Source organism: Trichoderma citrinoviride (assembly GCF_003025115.1).
Source record: "Trichoderma citrinoviride strain TUCIM 6016 unplaced genomic scaffold BBK36scaffold_2, whole genome shotgun sequence".
Taxonomy (NCBI): domain Eukaryota; kingdom Fungi; phylum Ascomycota; class Sordariomycetes; order Hypocreales; family Hypocreaceae; genus Trichoderma; species Trichoderma citrinoviride.
This window is the reverse complement of record NW_020194710.1, coordinates 2,253,914-2,277,978: the sequence shown is the minus strand read 5'-3', so window position 1 is coordinate 2,277,978 and position 24,065 is coordinate 2,253,914. Positions and strand designations below refer to the sequence as shown.

Here is a 24,065-nt window from a genome sequence, read left to right as displayed (position 1 = left end):
GGAGCATATGATTGAGGCAGCACAGGCATTGCTCAATTGGCAGATACAGGCTAAGGAGAACACAAGCCCGAATATTACAAGCTGGCAGTGTATCCATTGTGTACCCCGTTCTTCAGTCCTGAGTGAATGGCACTGGTGTTGAGCAGCCCTTCTTTCACATTCCGCAAGGCTGGAAAAACACGTGCCAACTGCTCTCAAGTGCTTGCACTCCTGCGTACCAGTACTTGCACTCTCCACGTCACACCTGCAGAAGCTGCACCACCACTCGAGTACCGCCCCGTACCTCGCCCGCCAGAGCAGCGAATCCCTCGCTCTGCATCATCACGGCCTCACCACTGCCATCAGCAGGAGCACTGATGTCGGGTCCCATTCAGCGATTCATCCAGGCATCCACGCAGTAGCAAAACACAGCAGCCTCTCCATCAACAGAGCAGAACCAGCGCCATTTCCCTCCCTGTAGTTAGCGCTATTAGCGCCAGCCCGTGCCTGGATCGTTCGTTGCCCACGGCAACCCGGCCGCTGCTGATTGGTCGGCGTGTTTCGCAAACAACGAACCCCAAAAATAATCCTGGAATCTCGACTCGGCAGCTCCAGCTCTCTCCGCTCTTCACCTCATCATCCTTGACCATCCACCCCTACGCGACACAGCTGTCGGCTGCCTCAACGCCTGCGGCCCTCGGACGACAAGGAAGCCGCGCCTCTAAAATACTTATTCCTTGATTCGCCAACCACCAGCCGCCCATTGCTCGCCACCTGCGCTTCCACCTCGCTTGACCGCCAACCTAGAGAAACCGCCAAAACATGGCGACAGCGGCTTCGCCAACGCCAATGGCAGCCGGCCCTATCCGCAGGTCTTCGCAGCGACAGCAAGCCCTCCGCGAGTTGCCCTCGCGAGCATTCCTGACCAGGAGCGAGAGCCATCAGGCGGGTGCCATGCAAGCCCGAAGCAGCGCCAAACAGTACAACGACGACAGCTCCGAGGATGAGATTCCGGTGCCTATGAAGCTCAGCGCCCTCACCAAAGCGCTGCTCAATGATGGCGAGCCTGAGGGCGCTCAGCCCGCAGAGCGATCGACCTCACCACCACAGACGCGAAGACGGACCAGCCAATTGAACACGACGACGCCTTCTGTGCCCGAGAGAGGGAGGAACCTGAGATCCTCCACTAGCCAGCCCGCCGAGGGCAAAACTTCGAGGACCTCGAGTCCCGCCAGGGAGCGCGGTGCGAGCCCCGTGACACGGAAGCGGGTGGTGAGGCTCAGCAGCACTTCGCAGAGCCTGAGCCAGATCCAGCCTTCCAAGAGACGCTCGAGCTCTTTTTCTCGATCAACACAGCGCCAGAGTCGGCCGCCCAGTAGAGAAGAATCTGCCGATAAGAGGCCAGAGCCACAGGCGGACATCAACACACCCGCGCACGGGAACCGCATTGTGAGAATCTCAACAAACTCCTCGGGCAATCGCAGCAGAGTCGGCTCAACCGGCATGTCATCGGGGCGGTCGTTTGATCGCTCTGGTGTCGACAGGTCTGCCATCGAGGTGGATGACTACGAGCCAGACAGGGTCCCGGAAACCGTTGCACGAAATGAAGCACCGCTCGCCAGCTATGGCAGCATCTCACGGTACAGCTCGGCTAGGGGCCGACTCGAGGAGAACGCCAACCTGCAGAGCTCGATGCGCGTCAAGCGCGTTGGTAAGATTCCGGGCACATTCCTCAGCGGGCCTGCTCGGCGTGGCAGGCGGAGGCAGAGCGAAGACGACGCTGAAGAAGAAGGGGAGATGGATCGATACGATGCCAACCGGGACCAGGAGAACCACCAGATGGGTGACACGCCAGAAGTTGCCTTTTACCCCGATGGAATCCGAGACTATAACTCTGGAAGTCCTGTCAGTGCTAGTGCTTCGGCTAGGGCCCTTCATAGGAGACACCAGTCCAGCATGAGTTCCCGGCCCGACTCTGGGCGTCGCTCGCCGCGAGATGTTGAGCTCGAGCCAGAAGCGCAGCGATACCAGCCTCAGGAAAACGAGAGATATCAGCCATCAGAAAGAGAAAGGGAAGACGCACAAGAGGAGGAGGAGGAAATACCATATAGGAAATCAATACTTCGGCCTCAGGTACCTTCAGCGCACGATCAAGAAAACAACGGCCGTGCGAGCTATAAGCGCCCGAGGTCTTCCATCGACGATCGGATGGACAAGGCGCCGCAGCGACCTCTGAGCACTGATCCTGCGCCTGCGCCTGTTTTCGCCCGGCCGTCTTCACCAGAGCGGAGACCATTGGCTCCAGTGGCCAACAACACACCTAAGCGGGCTGCTCCGCCGCCTCCTCCCAAGATGTCGTCCGTCCTGGAGGCGGCAACGTCGACCACTGGAGCCGCAGCTGCGGCTACATCGACAAGACAGCGGAGAAACGTGCTGCGGGTGAATGGAAAGACGTATACCAGGCTCGACTGCCTTGGTCGCGGCGGCAGCGCCAAGGTCTATCGCGTAACCGCCGAGAATGGACAGATGTTTGCCCTGAAGCGCGTGGCCCTGGAGAACGCCGACGAGTTGACCATCAGGGGATACAAGGGCGAAATTGATCTCCTTGGGAGGCTCGAGGGGGTTGATCGAGTTATCAATCTGTACGCCTACGAGATGAACACAGAAAAGCAGGTGCTGAGTTTGGTAAGTACACTAGAGCATATCCAGTGGGTTGATTGATGAGAGGTGCTAATCAAGCGACAATGTTCTAGGTCATGGAAATGGGAGAACGAGACCTGAATACTCTATTGGCAAGCCGCCAGGGCCCCGAGTCTTCCAGATTCGACTCGGTATTTGTACGCTTCTACTGGAAAGAGATGTTAGAGTGCCTGCACGCCGTCCACCAGCACGACATTGTTCACTCGGACCTGAAACCCGCCAATTTTGTCCTCGTCAAGGGCAGGCTCAAGCTCATCGACTTTGGCATCGCCAACGCCATCCAGACCGACGAGACCGTCAACGTCCACCGAGAGACGCAGGTGGGCACGCCCAACTACATGTCGCCCGAGTCCCTGCTGGACTCTAACAACCCGCGCGGCGGTCGAATCCCCGGCAGACCCAAGCTTATGAAGCTGGGCAAGTCGAGCGATGTCTGGTCGCTGGGCTGCATCCTCTACCAGATGGTCTACGGCTTGCCACCCTTTGGCCACATTGCGAACCAGATGGCGAGATGTCAGGCCATTATCAATTGGGATCACCACATTGAGTTTCCCTCCCGCGGCATGGGCGGCGCTCCCGTCCCGCCTTCGCTCATCAGGACGCTGAGGCGGTGCCTGAACCGAGACCATCACATGCGGCCCACGTGCGAGGAGCTGCTTTCTTATAGCGACCCGTTTTTGTATCCTGTGGAGAGGTGACGATTGGGAAGGGCAAGAGAGATTGTGTTTTGCATACAAAGGCTGGAGATGAGCAATTCTTTTATAATACCCATGAATTTTACGACTTTGACGATTGCTTGTTTACCTGCTGCATCTGTTATGCCTATTCTTGGACGCATGTGGTTGACTGTGTGTTTAGTCCGCTTGAAGTGAGTGGCTAGCGGCATCCGATTCGATTATCCAGCATCCTTTTGACTCTTTATACTCAATAGACTGGTATTTTGATCTTTTCACCGGCTGTCGTGATGATGAGAAGAATATCACACGGGCGAGGGATTACAAATAAATCTCAGCGCGCGCAAAACGCTTTCCTGATTTCTCATCTATTCCCCCTACGATCCAGGTACAGTACCAGCGTTCACAAAGACACGAACGAACTCTGAACGACCGCCGTGAAGCCCCAACATGATCCCTGTTGCCGGCCTTACACGTGATATTCGAATTATTAAGGTGCAATTTTTTCCTCCTCTTTTTTATTACTATCCCCAAATTTGCAGTGACATTCCATATAAGGCATGTCATATAAAATAATAAGGTACTACTGGTAAGAAAATCCCCCGATGGCTCTGATGCGCGGGACTCCACTCTCAACCGCCCTCCCCCGTGAATTGCCATATTGGGACATTCCCCTATAGAAGTGTCCTTCCGTTTCTGTAATCGCGAGGAATTGGTGGACATTCTATAAAGAGGCTTGTAGCTCTCGATGAAACCAAGTTGTGTATAATTATCTGCCCGACTTTGGTTCTTCTAGATACTGCTTTGATCGTAGCGATGCTTTTGAATGTTCTACTCAGTCTCTGGGCTTTGAGCTCATGCTCTCAAGCCGCCGTTCAAGCCTATAGTCCATCAACTCCACTTGGCCCGTGGCTCGCCCCAGCATCAGGAAACTCGAAGCCAGCAATCGAAAACCCTTACGTGGTGAGCAATTACAGACATGCCTCGTCTAGTGCCTCACATCCTCACCAAGCATCTAACCCTCCCCCAGGCCGCCGGTCCAACATACAACGTCTCCGCAAACCAAGCCATCCGCATCCAGTCCCCCACCGGCCTCAACTCGCATTGGGTCGGCCACTTCGTCACCACAACCGAAAACCTGCACTTCGTTCTCATTACATTCACAAATGCCGTCCCCGGCGGGTCGGGTAACTCGACGTACGGCGGCTCTGCCAACGGCTGCCTGGTCTTTTCACTCGAAACAGGCGGCTTCAGCTCGTCATTTGCCCAAGCAACCCCAACACTGGTCGGACAAGACCGTCTGAGAATCAAGTTTGGCGAGCAATACGAGCTGCACAGCCTAACAGACGACAACATCTCCTCCATCGGCGTCATCGCAAACTTTTCAAACAGCAACTTCTCCCTCGACACGACGTTCCAGCCCCAGGGGTCTCTCCTCTTCAACGGCGGCAGCGGCAGCTTCTTCTGGGGCTCCGTCTTCAACCAAGGTTGGGCCAGCCCATCATCTTACACTACAGGGACATTTACCCTCAACGGAACTAAGCACATTATCGATTCAAACCGCTCGACGACATGGTATGACCGCCAGTGGGGCGAGGAGACTCCTTCCAAGGGCTGGTACTGGGTGCCCATCCAGCTCGAGAACGGAATTCGCATCTCGACGTGGATTGTCCCCACCGAGCAAGGCGCCCTCAAGGCCTTCGCCACGGCCCTATATCCAGACGGTCGACAGGAGATTGTTGGCGTGAACCCAGACATCAAGCCTCGAGATCCGTGGGTCTCCCCGAGCACAAAGCGCACCTGGTACGGATCCTTCGAGGTCTCGTTCCTTGACGAGCAGGACAGCGTGATTACGGCTGTGGCGCCGAATGTCACGAGCTGGAAGTACGGCGAGGCCAGCTACGGGGCTTCGTTTGCGTTTTGCGACTCCTTCGTGCGCTACTCTGGGACATGGAAGGGGGAAGAGGTCCGCGGCTGGGGGATTGTCGAGCAGTGGCCGGCTTCGTGAGCGGTTTCTGTGGCTTTGGATCGGGCCTTTTTGTTAACAGTTCCTTTGGGGAAAGGTCTGGCACTGGTCGATAAGGATTTAAGCTTAATTTTTGTGATGCTGTGGCTTTGCGCCAGGCGTAAAGTCAAAATGCTCAACAAGCGTCCGAAAGCGAGGGGATTAGGATGCCCAACTTTTAATTTGATGCTGTCACAACTTTTTAAGCAACTCTCCTGGAACCTTGTCTGATCTTGCCGGAGGCTGTGGTTTTTCATACGCGAACCTTTTATAATTCAACAAATCTTGAACTCCAGAGGTATAAATTGGCCTGATCGCCACCCTGGTGAATTTCTTTCATTCATCTTCTTCATCAGACCACCAAACTTGTTCACCCAGACCAACTCACTGCTTCTAGTATATCGCCTCGTTCTACATATTCAAATCATTTTTTGAAAGAAAATGAACTGTAAGCACATGTTTTCCTATACAAACCTGATGCCGCTAACAATTGGCCAAGACACACAACGGGACATTTACCGTTTCAACGACAACAAGACCTTCATCACCACCACGATGAAGAAGGCAGCCGCAATGTCTTCCGGAGAAAGCCTGTCTCTTCATACAGAAGAGTCCTCCCCTGCGGTGCCCGGAGACGGCAAAAGAGACGGAACCACGCACAGCGTTTCGTCCGTACGTCTTCGGATTATGGGCAAGATTTTGGCGCTGGGGTCTCGCGCGAAGAGGACTCGTCTTGGGTTACGGAAAGACCCTCGATATTTGCAAGACTTGCATCTTAACTTCTAGTAGTTTCATACAAGGATCTGTATACAATGTGATGCTTACCGGATGCCTTAATACATGTGTTTGAGCCTCAGTGTGCATGGCAAGTCAGGTACTCAGGATAATAATAGAACATATGTGACATGTCATGAGCCTTCGAGGTCATTCGGTGTTCAACCAAGAGGCACAGCCTGTTACGGCCCAAGAAGGACTACCTGTAGTAGGTAATGTTGATCCATCGCGGTGCAAATAAGGTTATAATATGGCCACCCTACTCTGGTGTGAACACAGAGTAGATCTCGGTCCGAGCTTTCAGGCTCAAGTGCCGCCAACACGACGCCTTTTCCAGCCACAAACCCAATACGCACACCTTCGTCTCGGTCCCGAGTGTGCATATAAGGTGGCTTGAGAGCCGCTGTTTGATCTGTTTTGCGTATCCATTCATTCACTTCAACTCCTTGGGCTTTGCGCATCACCACTCCCCGAACTTCAAACTGAACTGGGTGAGAAAAGTCAACGGTAAGCTCAGGCCTTTGATACCGCATTGTAATCTGGAGATGTGCCACTGACCTCTATTTTAAGACAAAGACCCGATTCAACAGCCAAAAATACATTCATGACGTTCGCCATGGGAAAGAAGACAGAGGCTGTCCCACCCCCTCCCTACGAAACACTCGCCGGCACGTCCGACAAGGCCAAAGAAGATGCAAAATCCTACGACACACTGACCGTACCCCCTCAGATCATGGACAAGATACTGGCGGTACGCCCACATGCGGAACGGATGCGGCTCACCAAGGAATACATTGTCAAAAAGGGCAAGGTCATTGAAACCAGAGAGGCCGCATTGACTCGTCAAGGTCGTTCGCTGGCGGACGCCATCAAGCGCGTCAAGAGCGACGTCAAGAGCATTCGGGTGACAAGGGCCGTGGCCTTGGGGCACATCGGACAGAGAAGCGACCGTTTCATAAGGGGCTTCTTTGAAGCCTGCTCTAAATACGGCGATTACAAATCGGAAAAGGCTGGGATTCCGGAGCTGATTGCTGCCGGCGAGGAGGAGGTGCGTCGTACGTACCACACGGAGACTCGGAAGATTGAGGCTGAGTTTCGTGACGCGGCGAAACAGTTGGACGAGAAATTCATGGCTTATGTAGAGAATGTGTTGGCGAAGATGGAGGAGAGTGAGGAGTCGAAGTGATGGACACTCGCCCTCGTCGTGCCCGGTCTTGCCCCTTCCGTGACATTGGCGTGGATCTTCTTAGGAGCATCTTCTTCCTGTAGCTATCACCACTGGATTTCCTCCCGTTGATTGGATTTTTTCGAGGGCTGAACAGGGCCATTCGGCGATGAAAGTTTCAGCACAGCGAAAAGACACATTATCATTTAGGCCAGAGGAAAACTACCAGCCACACAGGTAGTGGTAGACTGACAAGTCTCCCAATCTGCCAGTCTTTCACCTCCTCGCTGCGACATTTCGAGTCATACCTTTGCTTCTTTTCTTGAGGAACACGTGGAAGGCTAGAAACATGATGAGAAAGGATACATCGAATACTTGACGCCCTCTGAGTGACTTTTCCATCATGCCTCTCGCACACGCTGGTATCAATATGAATCCGAACGATACGATGTTGAGCTTGATTTGCAGAGTTGACCAACTTCGGCAAGAGAATGGGAGATGTATTTGCAAGTGGTAATAGTATTCTAAAAGCATTCAACAACCACCTAGAGGTCAGTTTTTCATGTGGTCCGTCTATACCGGTAGGAGCTGTACTTGTAAAACACGCCGCCGACCGCCAGTAGACTGCACAGGGCCAGTCCTTGCGCGGAGTCGATCTCGAAACTAAAGGCTTCACCTTTCGTCCTCCTCATTTTCGTTCATTGATTCTTCCTCTTCAGCACCCGGTCGCCAGTCGTCAGCAGCACGGCAAGACAGTCGCGTCTGGCCGATTGGTCACTCCAGAGTCGATTGCCTGCTTTGACTGTTGCGGTGCCTAGTACTTTCCAAGGAATCCTAGTAAGGGCACCAAATGCTTTGCCGTCTTGAAGAGAAGAAGTAATAATCAAGTCTCTAGTCACGCATATGCATTACCTCTTATTTCCATTCGATCATTTCCCATTCTTCTGTTCGTTAGATTTTCTACTGGATACAAGAGGAGGGCAGTAGCCAGTAAGAGTAGATGCTGCTGAGTCAGTGCGTTCGGGGGCCTGGCTCAGGCTTTCCCGCTACTCAGGCCAGAAATCGGCAAACCCCCATCATTGATGCCTGATCCGCAATGCAGGTCCTTTGTCAGGCATAACACAGTCCGTACCTGTGGTAACATGCTGATATTTTGTGTGTGTGTGTGTGTGGGAGGGGGGTTCCCGGGCGCATCTCAGCTGTCCCGTCAGCCCCTGCAGCGATCTGGGAAGCGAGGATTCTCCGAGAGAGAGAAGCAAGTGTGCAGAGGAGGGAATCGCAGCAGGAATTCGGCCCTCAAGCTGGAAACTCAGGTGCACTCGTATAATAAGTGCGGTCTTGCAAGGAGTCGGCACGGGTGATGTAGGCATTTTATATCTTCGACCTGCGAGTAAAGATGCGCATATCAGGTTCTATTGACTCTAGTTGATACCTGAGACAGCATACGTTTTCCTTGTCTTGAGGCTGGATGTAATGAGATGTGAAGCGTAGGTAGGTATGCCAAGAACACAAACGGAGTAGAGTGCATGAGCCTCGCCAACATCAAGAGTACATGTAGGCATGTAGATTACCTTACTCTGCGGCTTGATTTTCCCTCTATGCACTGCCGCCTGCTTGGTACGAAATCAACCCGTCAGTGGAACCCACCCAACTCGTCCCTGGAACCGACGCGCACCCGTTGACGGACGGACAAGTCGAGTCGCCAAGCAGTCAGAATCCAGGTGCCGCTAGTGCTAGTCTACTCCGTGCCCCGGATGGGACTGCAACCAGTCAGGTACACGGATTTTTTTTTTTTAGGGGCGTCAACCAGTAAGCTGGCGGCACCCTTTCGCGCGTCAGGCATGAGAAAGGTTTCACGTTTCTCGGTATGGATGGTTTGATGAGTATTACTCTCTATAATAAGGCCTCGCTCTTTCTGCAGCATTCCGAGCTCGTCTTCATCGTCTCCCGTCATGTTTTTCTACTATTGAACGCCAGAGCGACGTCTATGCCAGAATGAATGCTGTAAGTAGTACAGCCAGCATCCTCCACCTTGTGCACCAAGGTTTTCATTCCATCCTGCGAGCCCGCGGCTTTGAAGACGAGTTCGGCGTCTACCAGCTCCAGCTCCAAGTGCACCTCTCCCGCTGCGCATCTATCATGAACAATGCGAACCGTCCCGCGAACCCCACGCACTCTCCAGAAATTGCCTTTCAAGATCCAGAAGCAACGATATCCGAAACCCTCTCTCGTATCCAAGAAACTCTCCGCAAAGCGCAAAGAGAAGCCGCCCGCATCAGAGCTGATCTCATGGCAGCTGCTGGCGGCGACCTTGAAGCTTCTTCTGCCACCAACACTCCACTCAACCTTAAAAAGATGCGACTTCGCACCGCGGAATTCCTCGACAAGCAAAAAATACAGACTGCAAAGAAGGTTGAAGCTTTGAAATGGGCCTTTTACAAGAAGGATAATTGCGACAAATTCATCGCAGAAATTTCTTCCCTGATTGAGCATCTCGAGCGCCAGGTGGACGTCCACCGCGATGCCAGAATCCTGCTCTTTGCGAGTCCCCGTCACTTACACGAAACGGCACACGAAGCGGCACACGACAGCACATGATGGGCATCAATGAGCAGCTGCATGGAGTATTTTGCATAGCGTATATGGCGTTTCTTATGTTTGTAGAGCTGGAAATGAAAACTTTTGGAATTATGAACTGTTTCCTGCTCCAACGCCTGCCGTACTCAAATTTCTGCTTTTGTGCTTGTCGACGCCTGGTCGATTCCTGCCGTACAGACCGACCACACTTGCACACCTCCTACCTTAGTCAGCATTTTACAGCACGCTGTGTGTTGCATGTCGGAGTTCTGCAGGCTCAGACCGCTTTCCACCTTAGGTAGACTCGCGCTACCCACTCCCTGAGCGACCCCCTGGTCGCCTACAACTCATGCCGCCTGCAGGTCTAGTGCCGCCTGCAGACCACCCCAATCTCCACCTGGTACGTCCCGGTGGTAGTAGTAGTAAAGCCGTACTAAGGTAGCGGAGACGCTCGCTCCCACCACCACCTTGCAAAAAGGACACTACATCAATCCACACCATAAGGCTCATACGAAAAAGGTTCCTTATCACTTAGCAACTAAAGCGGTTATCACCTAAAGCGGGAGACTTTTATCTGTATGGGGATCGCATTAGACGAAGGGTATATGCAAGGCAACGAGCCTTTTGCAACTCGGCTTCCCTAACATACCTACGTCGCCGGCTTCTCGAAGCCACAAACTGCAGCCCTCGGAGCGTCCAGACAAGTAGTCAGCACCTCTCTCCCATGCCGACATAGTGGAGCTAGGTATGTCGAGCAACGTAAGTAGTCCTTTTGAGACCCCCAAGTAATGAAAAGCGATACGGGGAGAAGCCACCGCCACAGGACCCTAAGGTAGGTAGGTAGGTAGGTATTTGCTGGGCGGGCCACTTTGTAAACTGAAGAGAAACTGCAAATGAGACGCTCACGGCAGGATTATGAACAGAAAAAATTCAGTACAAGTATTACACTGCTTCCTGGGGTTTCCATGAGAGCAAACCTGGAAGGAAAAAAAAAAAAAAAAAAAAAGAAATGGTATAACAAGGCCCAAGATTCATAATTTGAACACTGCCTTAAATGGTAGGCGATGCTCCACTGGCCTATCTTACCGAATTACATGAGGTTCCATCAACTACCTTACCTACTATGGATATTGCATTCAACAACAGCTCCCAAAGCGCCAGGGTCCATCGTCCACAGAAGACGCTTTTCATTGCATGCATGGCTAAAGTACATAGCTGTAGCATTTCGTACAAAGGATACTATGGCGCATCGGCCACTTCTCAGGCCTGAAAGATCTGGGGATTCCCAAGCCAGCTCACTAGGTGCCTGGAATTGCCCTCCCCCACATCGTCACTAGACAGATGGAACACCAAAACTCCAAGTTCAATATCCAATCATAACGATGAACAAAAAGTGGTAGACAATTTTAGATTAACCCGACAATCAGACAATGGCCCTGCGGAACATCACGGATTGAGTAATCTCATCTCTTGAGAGCAACATTCACGAAACTAATCTCACCACCTCCACTACCAGACATCACCCTCACAACAAACAGCTTCCGAGAGACACCATGTGGCTTGGGAATCTAGTATCACAAGCCACTAAACTCATTAGCTTGTCATGATTCACCAACCGATAGCATCATTCATCATCAAGGTGTACATTTTACAAAGCTCACTCCCTATGAGGGCGTGGGTCACGAGAAGTAAACCAACGTATTCCAATCGACACCCATGCGCCATCCTTCTGTTTCCATATCCCTCCAAACCTCCTGAATCTTTCCAAGTATTCCTTTCCATTTTTCTTTCTGTTTCAACTTGAGAGGGAGTCAAGTGGCCCGCGGAGAACTCAGTCAACTGAGAAGTGTGATTGTACTGTACACTAGATATCAGTATCCGGGCTGCCACAGGCATGACGCCGAAAGCAGTTGAGGACTGACTGGTGAAGAAGACTGGGGAAATAGGTTAGGCATCTTGCACAAGACAACTCGATTTTTCTCTCCCTGAAGACCGTCATGACCATTGAATCTACTTCGAAATACCGGATCTAGGTCGCAGAGTGATATCTAGTGTACACCAGAAAGAGTCAGTTGAATAATGTGAAGCAGAAATCGAAAATGGCAAGCTCACAGAGGGGTATTTTGTGACCTCGTTTGACTCGAAATGTTCGAAAAGCAACTCGCTGAAGTTGCAAACAGCTTTGACACAGAGCAAGGTCGAATCTGTCTTTGTGCTGGCAAAATGGTGATTCATCTGGCAGCCTAGTGGGAGACTTAAGGCCAAATAGCTTCGAATCGGCGGAGTCAACGTTGAAATTTGAGTTTTGATGATTGGGGTTTCAACTGTCAATTGAAATGTCTTCGCTGCAAATGGACGGCAACGGTATCGTATCTTGGTTGTCTGTCGTAGAGAAATTGAGAGTAAGACTGAATGAATGATGGTCGAGAGGCGAGAATCGTATCCGACACGAGCGTCTTGAGGCAAACTACCGATCCACAGCTTTTGAGTGATGCTGGGAGGACCTCAGGGGATTCAGGGTCATGGACAGTTTGGGAATGTCGAGTGGTGGTTCGAATCGAGCTGAGAGATGCTCAAGTGGTTGTGGGGTGTTTGCAGGACCAAAGCGCGAAAAACCGTTGATTAAGCCGGTCGTGAGAAATGCGGCCAGTGGGGAGAATGGCGGTGCGTTGCAGTCTTTAGACGAGGTAGAGGTAGTCTTGAGATAGGAGGATGAAGCTTGACAGAAGTCGCAGTTGGTGAATGGTACACTAGACGACAAGAGCGACTGTTGGGCGGATTTTGTGCAATATATGATTTGATTGCGGTTTTCTTGGGCTTTCGAGGCTTGAAGCGCCGATGAGGTTGTGGTGGACTTGTTGAGTCGATGGAGGTTGACTTTTTGAGTCGATGGGTGTTGAGTTGTTGAGTCGATAGAGGTAGAGTTGGTGAAATTGATGAGTCGAATGCGTTTGGTTTCCCCGTCCCGTACGATAATGATTGTGCCAAGATGGGCCGGGTACTCGTCCCCAATGCTACGCAGAAGCAGCATTCGTATTGGGGTCTGTTTTTTCCAGAGGTTTATCAGCTCCTCTACCGCCAGGTGTCAAGCTAGGGTTGGTTCGACAAGACTGTCACGGCAATCCCCTATGCCGTAGCTCGACAAGGTCCGGTATTGACTCCATCCCGTCTGGACACCTAAGTGTCCTGACGTTCAAGGTCGACATCGTTCCCTGTACGGACGTCATTCGGAACCGGAAGGTAACGAGTAGACGTCCGCGCCACCATAAAGATGGCTAAAGCTGCGATAACTGAGCATACCAGAACGGCAGCCCAGCCCGCGCCCGCGCTCTCAATTACCCCCATGGCAACGACAATAACTATGCCGAGGCCACCTGTAACGCAACCGGTTATCACAACGACGAAGACCCATCCCTACTGGGTAACTCCGCAACGAAATGCCGGTGCAAGGTAAAAGAGAGTGCCACCAGCTCCGGATAGCACGCAGACGACGAGGAGACACGCGACCACGGTAAACGAAGCACCGTGGAGGTGTTCCAAGCCCGTGAGGACTATCAAGACGGGGGCCATGGAGAGACAAGCGGTTGACAGAAAGGAGAGCCGCGCACGCAACTCGTCCACTCTGTCAGAGGGATCGGCACCGACCGACTCGATCCGGCTCCGGACCTCTGCACAACAGCGGCCCATCGCGTTCACAAAGTCAGCGAACCTCTCCCACAAACCCGCAGGGACCTCATGCTCAGACGTACTGGACGCCGGCTCCGGTCCGTCACCGTCCACGCGGGAAGCCGGCTTTCCAGCAGGGGGGCGATTGGGGCGGAGGAAATCCCAGAGGGAACCGAGAGCAGAAAAGAAAGGCATGGCCTCGAAGGTAGAGCAGCGTTTTGATGGAGTGAAAAGGGGAGGTCGTTTGTACGCGATTGGTTCTCGAAAGTCCAGTTGGTACAATGTGGAAACGGCTCTTGGTGAGGAAAGAAAGGAAGAAAGAAAGAAAACGAGAAGAGGGGACGTCAGGCGGGAGAAATTTATATCTAGAGGCAGCAGCTGGTAGGCAGCTGCCAGCTGTCTAGACAGCTCTTTCCTTCACATCGGCTTCACATTGGCCTCACTTTCGCGTGACTGCCTTATCGATACATACCTAAAGTATTGTTTAGGGAGTGGTCAGCCAGCATCCGCGCAAAGTCATATATCTTTACTGCTGCTACTACTAGCTATTGCTACAATTACCTTGTAATAGAAGAGAAGCTCTCTATCTTCTGCTACTATGGCTATATATCTCTAGGTAGTCTTGCTATATGATATAGATTCGAATGAAGGAAGTAAGGAACCTGGAGACTTGGGGTCCTGGCTAGCCACTCTCTACATAAAGTAGACGCCAGGACAGCAGTCAGCCTTGAGGTGTCCTTGAGTGTAATTTTATGCCAATATCGCCCGTCAATCTACGTCTCGCCGGAGAAGGAGCTGCTACGAGGGGAGGAGTTGTCAATATATGTACCCTTTCGCATACCTTAGGAGATACCTACTGACCTCCTAACCTCGTTGATCTTCCACAAGTGGATCAGGAGTGACGGCAAATTGATCTGCCATGAGATATCCCACGCAAATGCCAACTTACTATCACGTGTCAATGTTGGCCTCCTGCTATTATTTATGAGGCATTTTTTATCGTGCTCGTCGTATCCTCGATGGTATTTGCGATACTCCTTCTGGATTTCCTTGACATCTGCCTCCGTCAGGTTGGACGGCGCCTCGTAGAGAGGGATAGGGACTAGGTTCGTCGGCTTTCGGTCGACCATTTTTTTCTTCGTTCTGAGTGAAGTTTTGTTCGTCTTGCGCGCGTATTAGGATGTGTTGGAGGCGAAGTCGATGATAGTAGTTGTTCAAAATGAGTGATACAAATTTTGAGCTTCTTGTCCTATGGCGCTGGCCATGGCCGTGACTTCGCTTATCAGACGTGCCTTCCCTAACCGCCGTCCGCATTCTCCCACCGCCATTCATCACCCATTCTAGGCGCAAGGTGGGAACAAGACTCTTTCTTTCAAATTGGAGCATCGCGATGGACGGCTTCTGAATATGCGAGGTAATCTGGACAGCATCTGATAAGTAGGTATCACTAGGTACCCAGGCACCGAGGCAAGATGTACCCCGGCAGACGCCAACGACGGGGCCGGGCACGTCCATGAAGTTATCTTCAACCTCCTCTAGAGCACCAACATAGCCAACCTCGTCGAACAAGGACGTATCATACAGCGTATCCATCCTAGCGAGGTGTGCTGCTGAGGCCAGAAGCGTCATCAAACGGTCTTGCTGCTTTGGAGAGATGACCTTGCAAGAATGTCACCCAGTTGAGCGGTCCGAGGTCGACTACCAATCACCTACATCTCTTAGACGCATCGCATCTCTCGACTGACGCCAATAGAGTAGATTTTGGATTCTGTAAAGGCGGACTCCCGCCAGTCGAGTTTCATACTGGGCTCTTAGTAGATCAACCACAACTATTATACTCTATCACAAGGTGCCCAGGTCTGTCTAGAGGGCTCTCGTCCATTCACTCCTCGCGCAAAACCTTCTTAGAAGCTGGCGAAATGGCAAGCCTTCCACGAACATGGGCTACTCAGATAATGGCTACCTGCCTTACTGAAACAAAGTGCTGTGATGTATACCCTGGAAACATGGACGCATCCGCTTGCTGCCATTACTCCCAATGCCCTGCATATCATCCCAAGAACCCAGGGCTCGAGACGGCGTGGCCAGAGTGTTTGACGGAAAATGAACGAAGGATGGTTGAGATGAGCATGAGAGGGCGGACATCCTGACAGAGCGAGATCGAAGGGGATGATGGGAAAGATTCCCATGGCAGTTTCCATCCAGTCTCAAGCACAAAAACTGTAATAAACAGACGCCCAGCCAAACAACGTTCAGGTATGTGATAAGTCTCCGTCATATCAACGTGAATCGGCCCCGAACAAAAAAACTACGACCAAGAAATACCCTACCGACGACCGCCAAAGATCACTTTCGACGCCGCCACTGCTCCAAGCGGACAATAGACATACGTCGTAGATGACCCAATCATGAATGTATGTCGCTGAAGGCGTGAACAAACGTGAATGTCCAAAGTGACACTTGAGGCAGATCAAGCAGGGGGGCCGTCTCGCATGGCCAGGGCCCAACGAAGAACAGATGAGAACAAAGAAGAATCTGCTTGAGACCTCCAAAGGCAGATGACAGTGAAACGCGATGGTGTGAAAGATGGCGAAGTCCGCAAAGACTGTTACGAAAAAGGAAAATGCAAATGCTGGGCATGGCCTGACGGATCTTGGGGGGGCCCTGCGGCGTTTTGAGTATCCGTGATGAGAATCTTAGCTTCATGGGGGGAAATGCAAGCCAATAAAGGCGGTCGACCGCAACAGTTACTGATCTGGTTTGCCTCCGGATAGGATCCATCACCAGGGGCAAAAAGCCATCCAGTGCTTGCTCGTCATCAGCATAGTATCCATCCTGCAGACTCTCCTCCAGCCTAGTGTAAACCCCTATCGAGCAACTCAATTTGAAACACTGTAATATGTCTACCACTTCATTCCCTTTTTTGTAAACCCGCCATGAAACACGTTGAAGTATCCATCCCTCCATCCCTCCATGCAAAAACGTTAAGTGACCAAACCCGCTACCATCCCGAACAAGAACAAGAAAAAAAACACCCATCCAAAGCAAATCTCAATCGACTAAAGACAGAAAAGGAGAAACAGAAAGCCGAGCAAGTTTTTCTAAGCCGGAGCCTTCCAGTACTTGGCAGGCGTAAACGGCATCTTGGTCACAACGCCCGCCCTCTTCCTCCCACGCACGACAATGTCCACCTCGGTCCCGGCCTTGTGCAGTCCGTCCTTGATGTACCCCATGGCAATGTTCTTGCCCAGCGTCGGGCTCGGCACGCCGCTCGTGATGGTGCCGACCTTTTCACCGTCCTTTTGGATCTCCGCGCCCTCTCGCGCGGGCGCCCCCTGCACGACGAAGCCCACGCGCCTGCGCTCGACGCCCGCGCCGCCCTTGGACTTGGGCGTCAGCTGCGGCAGGATGACCTCGGCGCCGTGGAAGCCGCCGGCCTTGCGCCGCTCGGGCGGGATGATCCAGCTCAGGCCTGCCTCGACGGGGGTGGTGGTGTCGTCCAGGTCGTGGCCGTAGAGGCACATGCCCGCCTCCAGACGGAGCGAGTCGCGGGCTCCGAGGCCGGCCATCTGGAGACGCTCGGGGCCGGCGGTCTTGATGAGGGACTCGACGGCCTTGACGGTGCTCTCGAAGGCAGGGTACAGCTTGCCGTTGAAGGAGATCTCGAAGCCGTCCTCTCCGGTGTAGCCACCGCGGCTGATCAAGACGGGGTGCGTCTTGCTGCCGTCCGCAAGCTTGAGCTCCGCCTGAACAGTGTTTCCAAAGTAAAACTCCTTCAGGTTGATGTCGGTGGCAAGGACCTCGCTCAGGATCTCAGCCGACTGGGGGCCCTGCAGAGCAACCAGTCCCGACCCATCCAACCTCGTCCACTGCACATCGCCACCAAACTTGCCCAGCTCCTCGTCAATGTACTTGGTGTCCTTGTCGAGACACGCCCCGTTGGTCACCACGTAAAACTCGTCCTCCCCAATCCTCGTGACAATCGTATCATCCACAATGCCTCCCGTGCCGGGCCACAGGAACGTCGTCAGCTTCCCGCTCATGGGGGCCATGCTGCTCCACGACGAAGGCGTCACCTTTTCCAGGAACGCCGCCGCGGCAGGGCCCTTGAAGATGTGCTGGACCATGTGGCTCACGTCGAACAGCGAGGCGTGGTTCCGCGTGAAGTGGTGGGAGTCCGCCAGGGACAGGGACGAGTACTGCACGGGCATGTGGTAGCCCGCAAAGGGCACCATCTTGGCGCCGTTGGCGACGTGGAAGTCGTACAGCGGCGTCTTCTTGAGGGACTCGCCGCTGCTGGGAGAGGAAGCGTATCGGACGCTTCCAGCGGTCGAGAGGCGGCCGGCTGAGAGGGAAGCCTTGACGCGGGGCGACGCCCGAGCAAACCTGGCGAAGCTCTGCATGATGCTTCAATTGGCTGTGACAGGGGGAGGAAGAGGAACAGCAGTAATGAGTGGAGATTTGAGAGATGGAGTTGGATGAGTAGTGAAAGAGGAGGAATAGTGAGGGACAACCTCTTGTGAGAAAAAAAGTAGGTGAAAGTCGCCGAGTGACGATAAGTCGATAAAGTCGATATCAATCGGAGATGGATGGCAAGATTATTCTGGCCAGTGGGGCCGGCTCGGGTAGCTGCGGATTGCTCTGCGCCTGTGCAACGTAATGAAATGAACCGGCTCTCCGATATCGAAACCGTTGTGGGATCTGGTGAGATAGTGAGATTAGCATCGCCAATGGAATAGTCGCTCTATTGTTTACCCGAAGACTAAAGGATCGTCTCTCAAGGCACAAATAGTTCACCTAGTTCTGCCGAAGGTGACTCGTGTAGTTCTGCCCAATTAATACAATTGATGCTCCAAACGATGCCGCATCTACACAAGCATCCAAAAGAAAAGAACTAACAAATGAACAATAAGAAACAGCACTAGTCAGCTTCTCTCCCCTCTCCTCCGAATCTAGTTATATGCAGTTGCTGCAGCTTCCCGAGACCGATTCCGTGATTAAGAAATTATAAAGAGTTGGACCCAGTCATGGCCATTCCCCATTCTAGTTCTCCTCGAAGCTGTATCTCAGCCAGTGTCCCAAGGCACGCAGACTCTCGTATCGAATGTTCTCGTCGTCGGAGGCCATGAGCTCCATGATCCGCCTCTTCAAGCCAAACTTTTCCAGCTGCAATCGCTTCTCGCTGACTTCCTTCACCAGCCAGCCAATGTCGTTGCATGCAATGGCCAAGACCTGCTTGTCGTTGTCCCAGGGCTTGTCCATAATCTCGGCCAGCTTGCGGGGAATCTCGCCGTTTTGATACTCGAGGATTTTCCTCGCGTTCTCTGCCCAGAAAATGGTGCTGCGGTGCGGCGGAGACCAGCGGAGGTGACCTGACTGAACCTCGGCTACGTACTCGTCAAAGGTGGTCTTCGTCTTGGTGTATTCTTCTAGCAGGTCCTTGAGGTTCTGGAGGTCCTCCAGCAAGTCGGGATCGGTCAGATGGCGACCACTCAGATTGTCCAACAGTGCGGGCAGACGCGCGAGCACAGCAGTAGGCAGAAGCGTCGCCTGGTTCTTCTCCAGCAGGTTGTACAGGGTGCCCAGAATCAGCCGAGTTGTCTTCTCCTTGGGTGAGAGGCGGAGAAGGTGAGTATACAGGAGGATGATGTCGTATTCGCTACAGCCATGGTTAGTTGGGGGTTGACAGGGGCTTAAATTTAAGATATCAACACTTACTCGTTCAGCTCATCTCCAATATTTTCTGAGTCGAAACTTGTCTGCCACAGCACCAGGAGAACATGGTACAATAGCTGTAGGCCAACACCTCCATTCAGCGAGCCCTCTAGGGGACGTGTGCTAGCAGTCCCGCTCCACAGACGGGCTGATGCGTCACCTCCACTGCCCACGCCGGCCGCAGTTCGAAGAATGTTGACGAGGGGCGTAACGGTTTCGCTGCGCTGCTTCCAAAAGAGCTCCCGCGAGACACGGTTGTACAGGAGCAATGAGTACTCCTGCATGGCGAGGTCCTGTAAGCCGGCGTCGGTGCTCTGCGCTAGGCCGCACAGATAGGTGAAGACGTTGGGAAGGGCCTCAACGGTAGGCCTGGAGTCATCTTGGGCTGAAGACATGAGCGTCGACAAGGCGTGTGCCGTAAGAATCGGGATGGGGTCCTCGTTGGAGTGTGCGCGGAACAAGGGCAAGAAATGCTGATATGGCTCGGGAGACTTTAAGAGAGCCTTGGCGAGAGATGGCACAGCTGTTTCGGGTTCAGAGATGGTTAGCGATAGACCAAATCGATGCGTATAAAGATGTAGTAATGGGTCGTATAGAGGTTGGAGTTGTATCCACGCGGGAAGATGGAAAATCAAAGCGTTATGTAACATCCAATACTTTGGCAAATCGGCGGGGACTTAACAACAAAATGTGCAGAGCAAGCTGGAGAAATATTAAGGTTCGGTCGACAGACGCCGCAATATCAGAAGCCAGCTCTTTCTCAACAAGCCAGACAACAAAGTTCAGGTTGAGTAGCATAGCGGGATAGTCCGAGCTGTTGGCGCGGCAGCAGCACAACAACGCCTGCGTTGCTGCCGCAATGCCCACTCGGTGCATGTAGAAACAGACTGACGGCGATGCTTGAAATGCGAAATTTGAAGAGGCATAATGGCTTACCATCGAGCAAGTCCGTCAACAGCACCAGGATGTACTGGACGAGGCTGGCATTCTTTCCTGCCTTTTCCAGGACGCTGGGGCTGCCGTTGCCGCCGACGAAGAGCGTTGAGTATCCATCGAGGTCCGCGCTCACAATCTCGTTTCTCTGCTCGGCCCGCTTGGCTTTGTCGACGGCGCGGATCTTTGCGTACTGCTCCTCGGTGAGGCTGCCCGCCCGGACGGCGCCATCCCAGGGGACGGGGCGCTGGCGGATGTTGTCTTGTAGGGAGGACAGGTATGTCGGGCCGTCGGCAGACATGGTGGGCGCTTGTGTTTGCGAGGGATCCTCGAGGGGGGCGGGGAATGGGCGATGTCGATGATGAGGCGGAGGAGCGCAGCTGTGACGCGCGAGAGTCTGGGGGGCGCCAGTGAGGAGAGGAGGATGCGAGAGATGCAGTCGAGGTTTGGTAACTGGCTGAACAGACTTTTTGACGACGCCGCCTCGATGGCAATTGGAGGGACGATGGCAGCCTTACCAGCGTGCAGCGGGCTGTGCGAGGCTGAGGAGCGGCGAGCGGGAGCGGGAACCGATGAAGCAGAGAAAGAGTGTCACTGTCGCAGCTCAGCCGTGGAAGCTTCACAGCTGCTGGCCGGCCATGATGCTGCACCCCCACCTGTTTTAACAGCGGGTTTATCCGGCGTTCGGCCATAGATCAGGGACCGCAGCAGCGTGAGCCACAGGCTGAGCCAGCCACAGCACCAGCCACTGCTGCTTGACATAATCTTTCCATGGCTGTGGGAAGCCTTCAATGACAAACCTGAAGCATTTGGAACGATAGAGGATCAGGAGGACTGAAGCCTTGATTCAATTGCAGGGCGTGCCTAATATGATCATCATTACTAGATTTTTGTTCTCTGAAAATCGACGGGTTGCTCAATTGCGTCCATTAGCAAAAACAACGTCACATCGTCGCCTGTCATTGGCACAAGTGACGCTCCGGAGCACTTTGTAGGCTCCGAAACAGCTCGTCACCGCCCTGCACGCTTAATGAGAGTGCGAAACCTTTCCAATCAGCTTCATCCCTCGGAACGCTCCGTGGCGCAAGCTTCTTTTCCTTCTTTTCCTTCTTGCTTCATGCTTTTCTTTTGCCTCTCGGTATGCACTACAATGTCATCCGGGCATTGCAGCTAATAGTCGGTCATCTCATGCACCTCGAAGCAAGCGCACGAGGCGGTCGGCATGCAGCAGGCGCTGAGTCTGCATGTCCGCCGGTCTGTTCTCTGTTCTTGCAGCTCGTCGCTCTGCCGGATTGTCCATCACGCCAGACTAGAAAAAGAAGGAATTGGGGCACGATGGACAACCCACTGGTCAATCAACAGCATGGAGCGAAAACAAGGCCAGCCCGGCCGTTGACCCCAGGTCGCTTCGCCCGTCCGGCCCATCAGAAGCTGCCAACACCGTCAAAGGCGCCCACATGAGGGGATTCCTCAGCTATCGATACTCCGTCTTTGTAGCAACACTCACCTCGCAACAATCGTCGTAGGCATTCGACTGCAGCCCGGCCATGTCTTTGATGTCCTTTTTGCTCCTTTTATAGATGCGGCCATGGTTGTGCTTGTGACCACGCTCGTGTCCGTTTCTGCCCCATCGATGCTTCTTTGACATTGTTGCGGTGTCTCCATGCGGCAGTTCTGTGGCCACAGCTGCCAGCTCATCCAGTCTCGAGCCCGTCCGCTCGGGGCATGATGCACTCCGTGCGCTGTAAGGCGAACCCGGCCCTGTCTGTCAATGGACATGATCTCAAAGACGGACAAGAATCTCGTTAAGAACAAAAGATCAAGCCGTAACCGACATACGCAGCAGTAGATTCACAAAGTCCTGGTCCCAACATGCTGCACCTCGTACCAGGCAAGGTCCTCGACGATCCAGTTCCAGCTACTCCGTACCCTGTAAGATCGCGCTCGTCAACGGCTGCACGCCTCGTTTCTTCTCGTGACCGCCCAAACCTTTGACGCACCAGTCCAGTCCAGTCCAGTCCAGTCCAGTCCAAGTCCTCGTAAGACGCCACTGCAGAATCACAAGTCAGATTTCCGGCCCGAACCCTTGCTGCATCTTGCATCTCTTCCCAATTCTAGTCAGGGGCTCTAAAACTTCTTTTCTCTCTTGACGCTCTTCTTTTGTTCTTTCTGATCGTCTTTGTCATTAGTGGGTGGGTGTGGGTGTGTCTGTTTTTCCCGCAGCTGGCCAAGAGAGACAGAGCGCCGCCTCCGCTCCGACTTTTTGTGAACTCGAGGCCCGAGTCCATTCTCATTGTCCCCGTTTGCCAAGATATGTACATGGCTCCTCATAGTAAGCTGGCCGTGGCCGATTGTACCTATACTGTGCGTTCCTGTAAGAGTGACGAACAAGTCCGAAAGAAGGGCACTTTTGCTACACCGCGGCTTGCGGCCCGTTCAAACGGTGTCCGTCAAGAGGGCCAGAGATGGGGGGGGTGTGATGGTCTGATAGAGTCATGCAAATCAAGGTAACACAGACAGCAGTAGCGCACAAAGTAGCAATACGAGACATGCAGCTGAACGGGAGGGTGTGCAGCAGGTACGAGTACTCGGTACCTCGAATGCGTATGTGCCCTGGCAATTGGGCCGATGGATGATGCTTCTCTCTTTTTCTGTGCTGTGCCTTGAGTCGGACAAAATGGAGGGGCTGGGGGGGTTCGGGTTTTTGGTGTGGTGTAAGTGGGAGGTTGGGGATTGTCGAGTCTGCCGGCCGATAAAAGTCATCGTGCAGCTGCACGCTCCCACTCTTCCCTCTCCCAAGCCTCCTTTTTTTGACTTTGGACTTATGCAGGCGTAAACCAGGGCGTCGTCAGTCAAGCGGCTTCCTTCTTCTCGTTTCCGCGTCGCTCCCGTGGGTTTTGACATCGTGAGAGGCCGACAGTCGGTGGGCGGATTCGGTTCAACTGCCTCAGCAACCACGGCCCAATCTCAGCCGCTTTCTTTGTCCCCCTCGCCAATTGCAGCAGCTGCTCCTTGAGAGGCTTCGCTCTTCTCTCTGCCTCGTTCTCGCTGGGCTCAATCTCTCCTCGCCAGCCTCGAACTCGCCTCCAGAGAGCGACAGACACTTGACGCGCCGCGGCCATGCGCTCCCTCATCCGACCAGCCTCCGCGCTGCTGGCCGCCGCAGGCCTCATCGCCGCCAGCCCATTGCCCACCGGCAGCGACACCAGTGCCTACGCAACTGATTACCTGCTGCCGCGCGACACGTGCGATGGCACGCCCTGCGGCGCCGAGGGCCAGTACTGCTGCGGCAATAACGAGCTGTGCACGACGCTGAGCGGCGACGTGGCGACGTGCCTGGGCGGCTTCGGCGGCGCGGCGTACACGAGCACCTGGACCGAGACGCGCACCTTCACCACCACCTTCTTCACCAACTGGGCGCCCGTGCCCGCGCCCAGCCCCGGCGTCGACTGCGTGCCCCAGGACGACGCCCAGGAGGCCTGCGGCTCCATCTGCTGCGCCGGCTGGCAGACGTGCGCCTTCAAGGGCCAGTGCTCCGTCAAGCCGGGCTACGCCGAGCCCACGCCCGTCGTCATCACCAGCGCCGGCGAGGTCGAGACGCAGTACTCGGCCCCCTACCGCGTCACCGGCACCACCACCATCACCACCCACATCGTCCAGACCGGCACCGGCACCGAGGGCATCTGGACCGGCACCTACACCGTCACCCAGACGGGCGCCAGCAGCGCCTCCTCCACCAGCGACTCCGATGCTATCGGCGCCGGCGGCAGCGAGAGCGACAGCCACGGCGGCGGCCTGAGCGGCGGCGCCATCGCCGGCATCGTCATCGGCACCCTCGCCGGCGTCGCCCTGCTGCTGCTGCTCTGCTTCTGCTGCA

At 53.8% G+C, this 24,065-nt stretch overlaps 8 protein-coding genes across 8 annotated transcripts in view; 5 read left to right on the top strand and 3 right to left on the bottom strand.

Moving 5' to 3' along the window:
* Positions 1 to 801: 801 nt before the first annotated feature.
* Positions 802 to 3,377, top strand: BBK36DRAFT_1109502 (kinase-like protein; the record flags this gene model as incomplete). Its single annotated transcript, XM_024889486.1, has 3 exons — positions 802 to 1,960; positions 2,057 to 2,664; positions 2,733 to 3,377. 3 exons carry the CDS (start codon positions 802 to 804, stop codon positions 3,375 to 3,377), a joined length of 2,412 nt encoding a protein of 803 aa, XP_024753252.1.
* Positions 3,378 to 4,169: 792 nt separating this feature from the next.
* BBK36DRAFT_1110246 (hypothetical protein) lies at positions 4,170 to 5,361 on the top strand (the record flags this gene model as incomplete). Its single annotated transcript, XM_024889561.1, has 2 exons — positions 4,170 to 4,316; positions 4,384 to 5,361. The coding sequence occupies 2 exons, from the start codon at positions 4,170 to 4,172 to the stop codon at positions 5,359 to 5,361; spliced, it is 1,125 nt and encodes a 374-aa protein (XP_024753251.1).
* Positions 5,362 to 6,748: 1,387 nt separating this feature from the next.
* Positions 6,749 to 7,318, top strand: BBK36DRAFT_1156481 (hypothetical protein; the record flags this gene model as incomplete). Its single annotated transcript, XM_024893930.1, has 1 exon — positions 6,749 to 7,318. The coding sequence occupies one exon, from the start codon at positions 6,749 to 6,751 to the stop codon at positions 7,316 to 7,318; it is 570 nt and encodes a 189-aa protein (XP_024753250.1).
* Positions 7,319 to 9,292: 1,974 nt separating this feature from the next.
* BBK36DRAFT_1109606 (hypothetical protein) lies at positions 9,293 to 9,895 on the top strand (the record flags this gene model as incomplete). The annotated part of the gene is made up of 1 exon (XM_024889496.1): positions 9,293 to 9,895. One exon carries the CDS (start codon positions 9,293 to 9,295, stop codon positions 9,893 to 9,895), a length of 603 nt encoding a protein of 200 aa, XP_024753249.1.
* A 3,393-nt stretch (positions 9,896 to 13,288) lies between these two features.
* BBK36DRAFT_1582 (hypothetical protein) lies at positions 13,289 to 13,735 on the bottom strand (the record flags this gene model as incomplete). The annotated part of the gene is made up of 2 exons (XM_024897676.1): positions 13,289 to 13,542; positions 13,624 to 13,735. The coding sequence occupies 2 exons, from the start codon at positions 13,733 to 13,735 to the stop codon at positions 13,289 to 13,291; spliced, it is 366 nt and encodes a 121-aa protein (XP_024753248.1).
* Positions 13,736 to 16,641: 2,906 nt separating this feature from the next.
* Positions 16,642 to 17,943, bottom strand: BBK36DRAFT_47028 (glycine cleavage system T protein; the record flags this gene model as incomplete). Its single annotated transcript, XM_024898114.1, has 1 exon — positions 16,642 to 17,943. The coding sequence occupies one exon, from the start codon at positions 17,941 to 17,943 to the stop codon at positions 16,642 to 16,644; it is 1,302 nt and encodes a 433-aa protein (XP_024753247.1).
* Positions 17,944 to 18,583: 640 nt separating this feature from the next.
* On the bottom strand, positions 18,584 to 20,489 carry BBK36DRAFT_63896 (ARM repeat-containing protein; the record flags this gene model as incomplete). Its single annotated transcript, XM_024898410.1, has 3 exons — positions 18,584 to 19,199; positions 19,259 to 19,778; positions 20,192 to 20,489. 3 exons carry the CDS (start codon positions 20,487 to 20,489, stop codon positions 18,584 to 18,586), a joined length of 1,434 nt encoding a protein of 477 aa, XP_024753246.1.
* Positions 20,490 to 23,308: 2,819 nt separating this feature from the next.
* Positions 23,309 to 24,065, top strand: part of BBK36DRAFT_1188968 (hypothetical protein) — a gene marked incomplete at both ends in the record, with an annotated part of 1,359 nt that continues 602 nt past the window's right edge. Inside the window, one exon of the mRNA XM_024896603.1 lies at positions 23,309 to 24,031. Coding sequence (XP_024753245.1) covers positions 23,309 to 24,031 — 723 coding nt within the window. The remainder of the gene's footprint in view (positions 24,032 to 24,065) is intronic.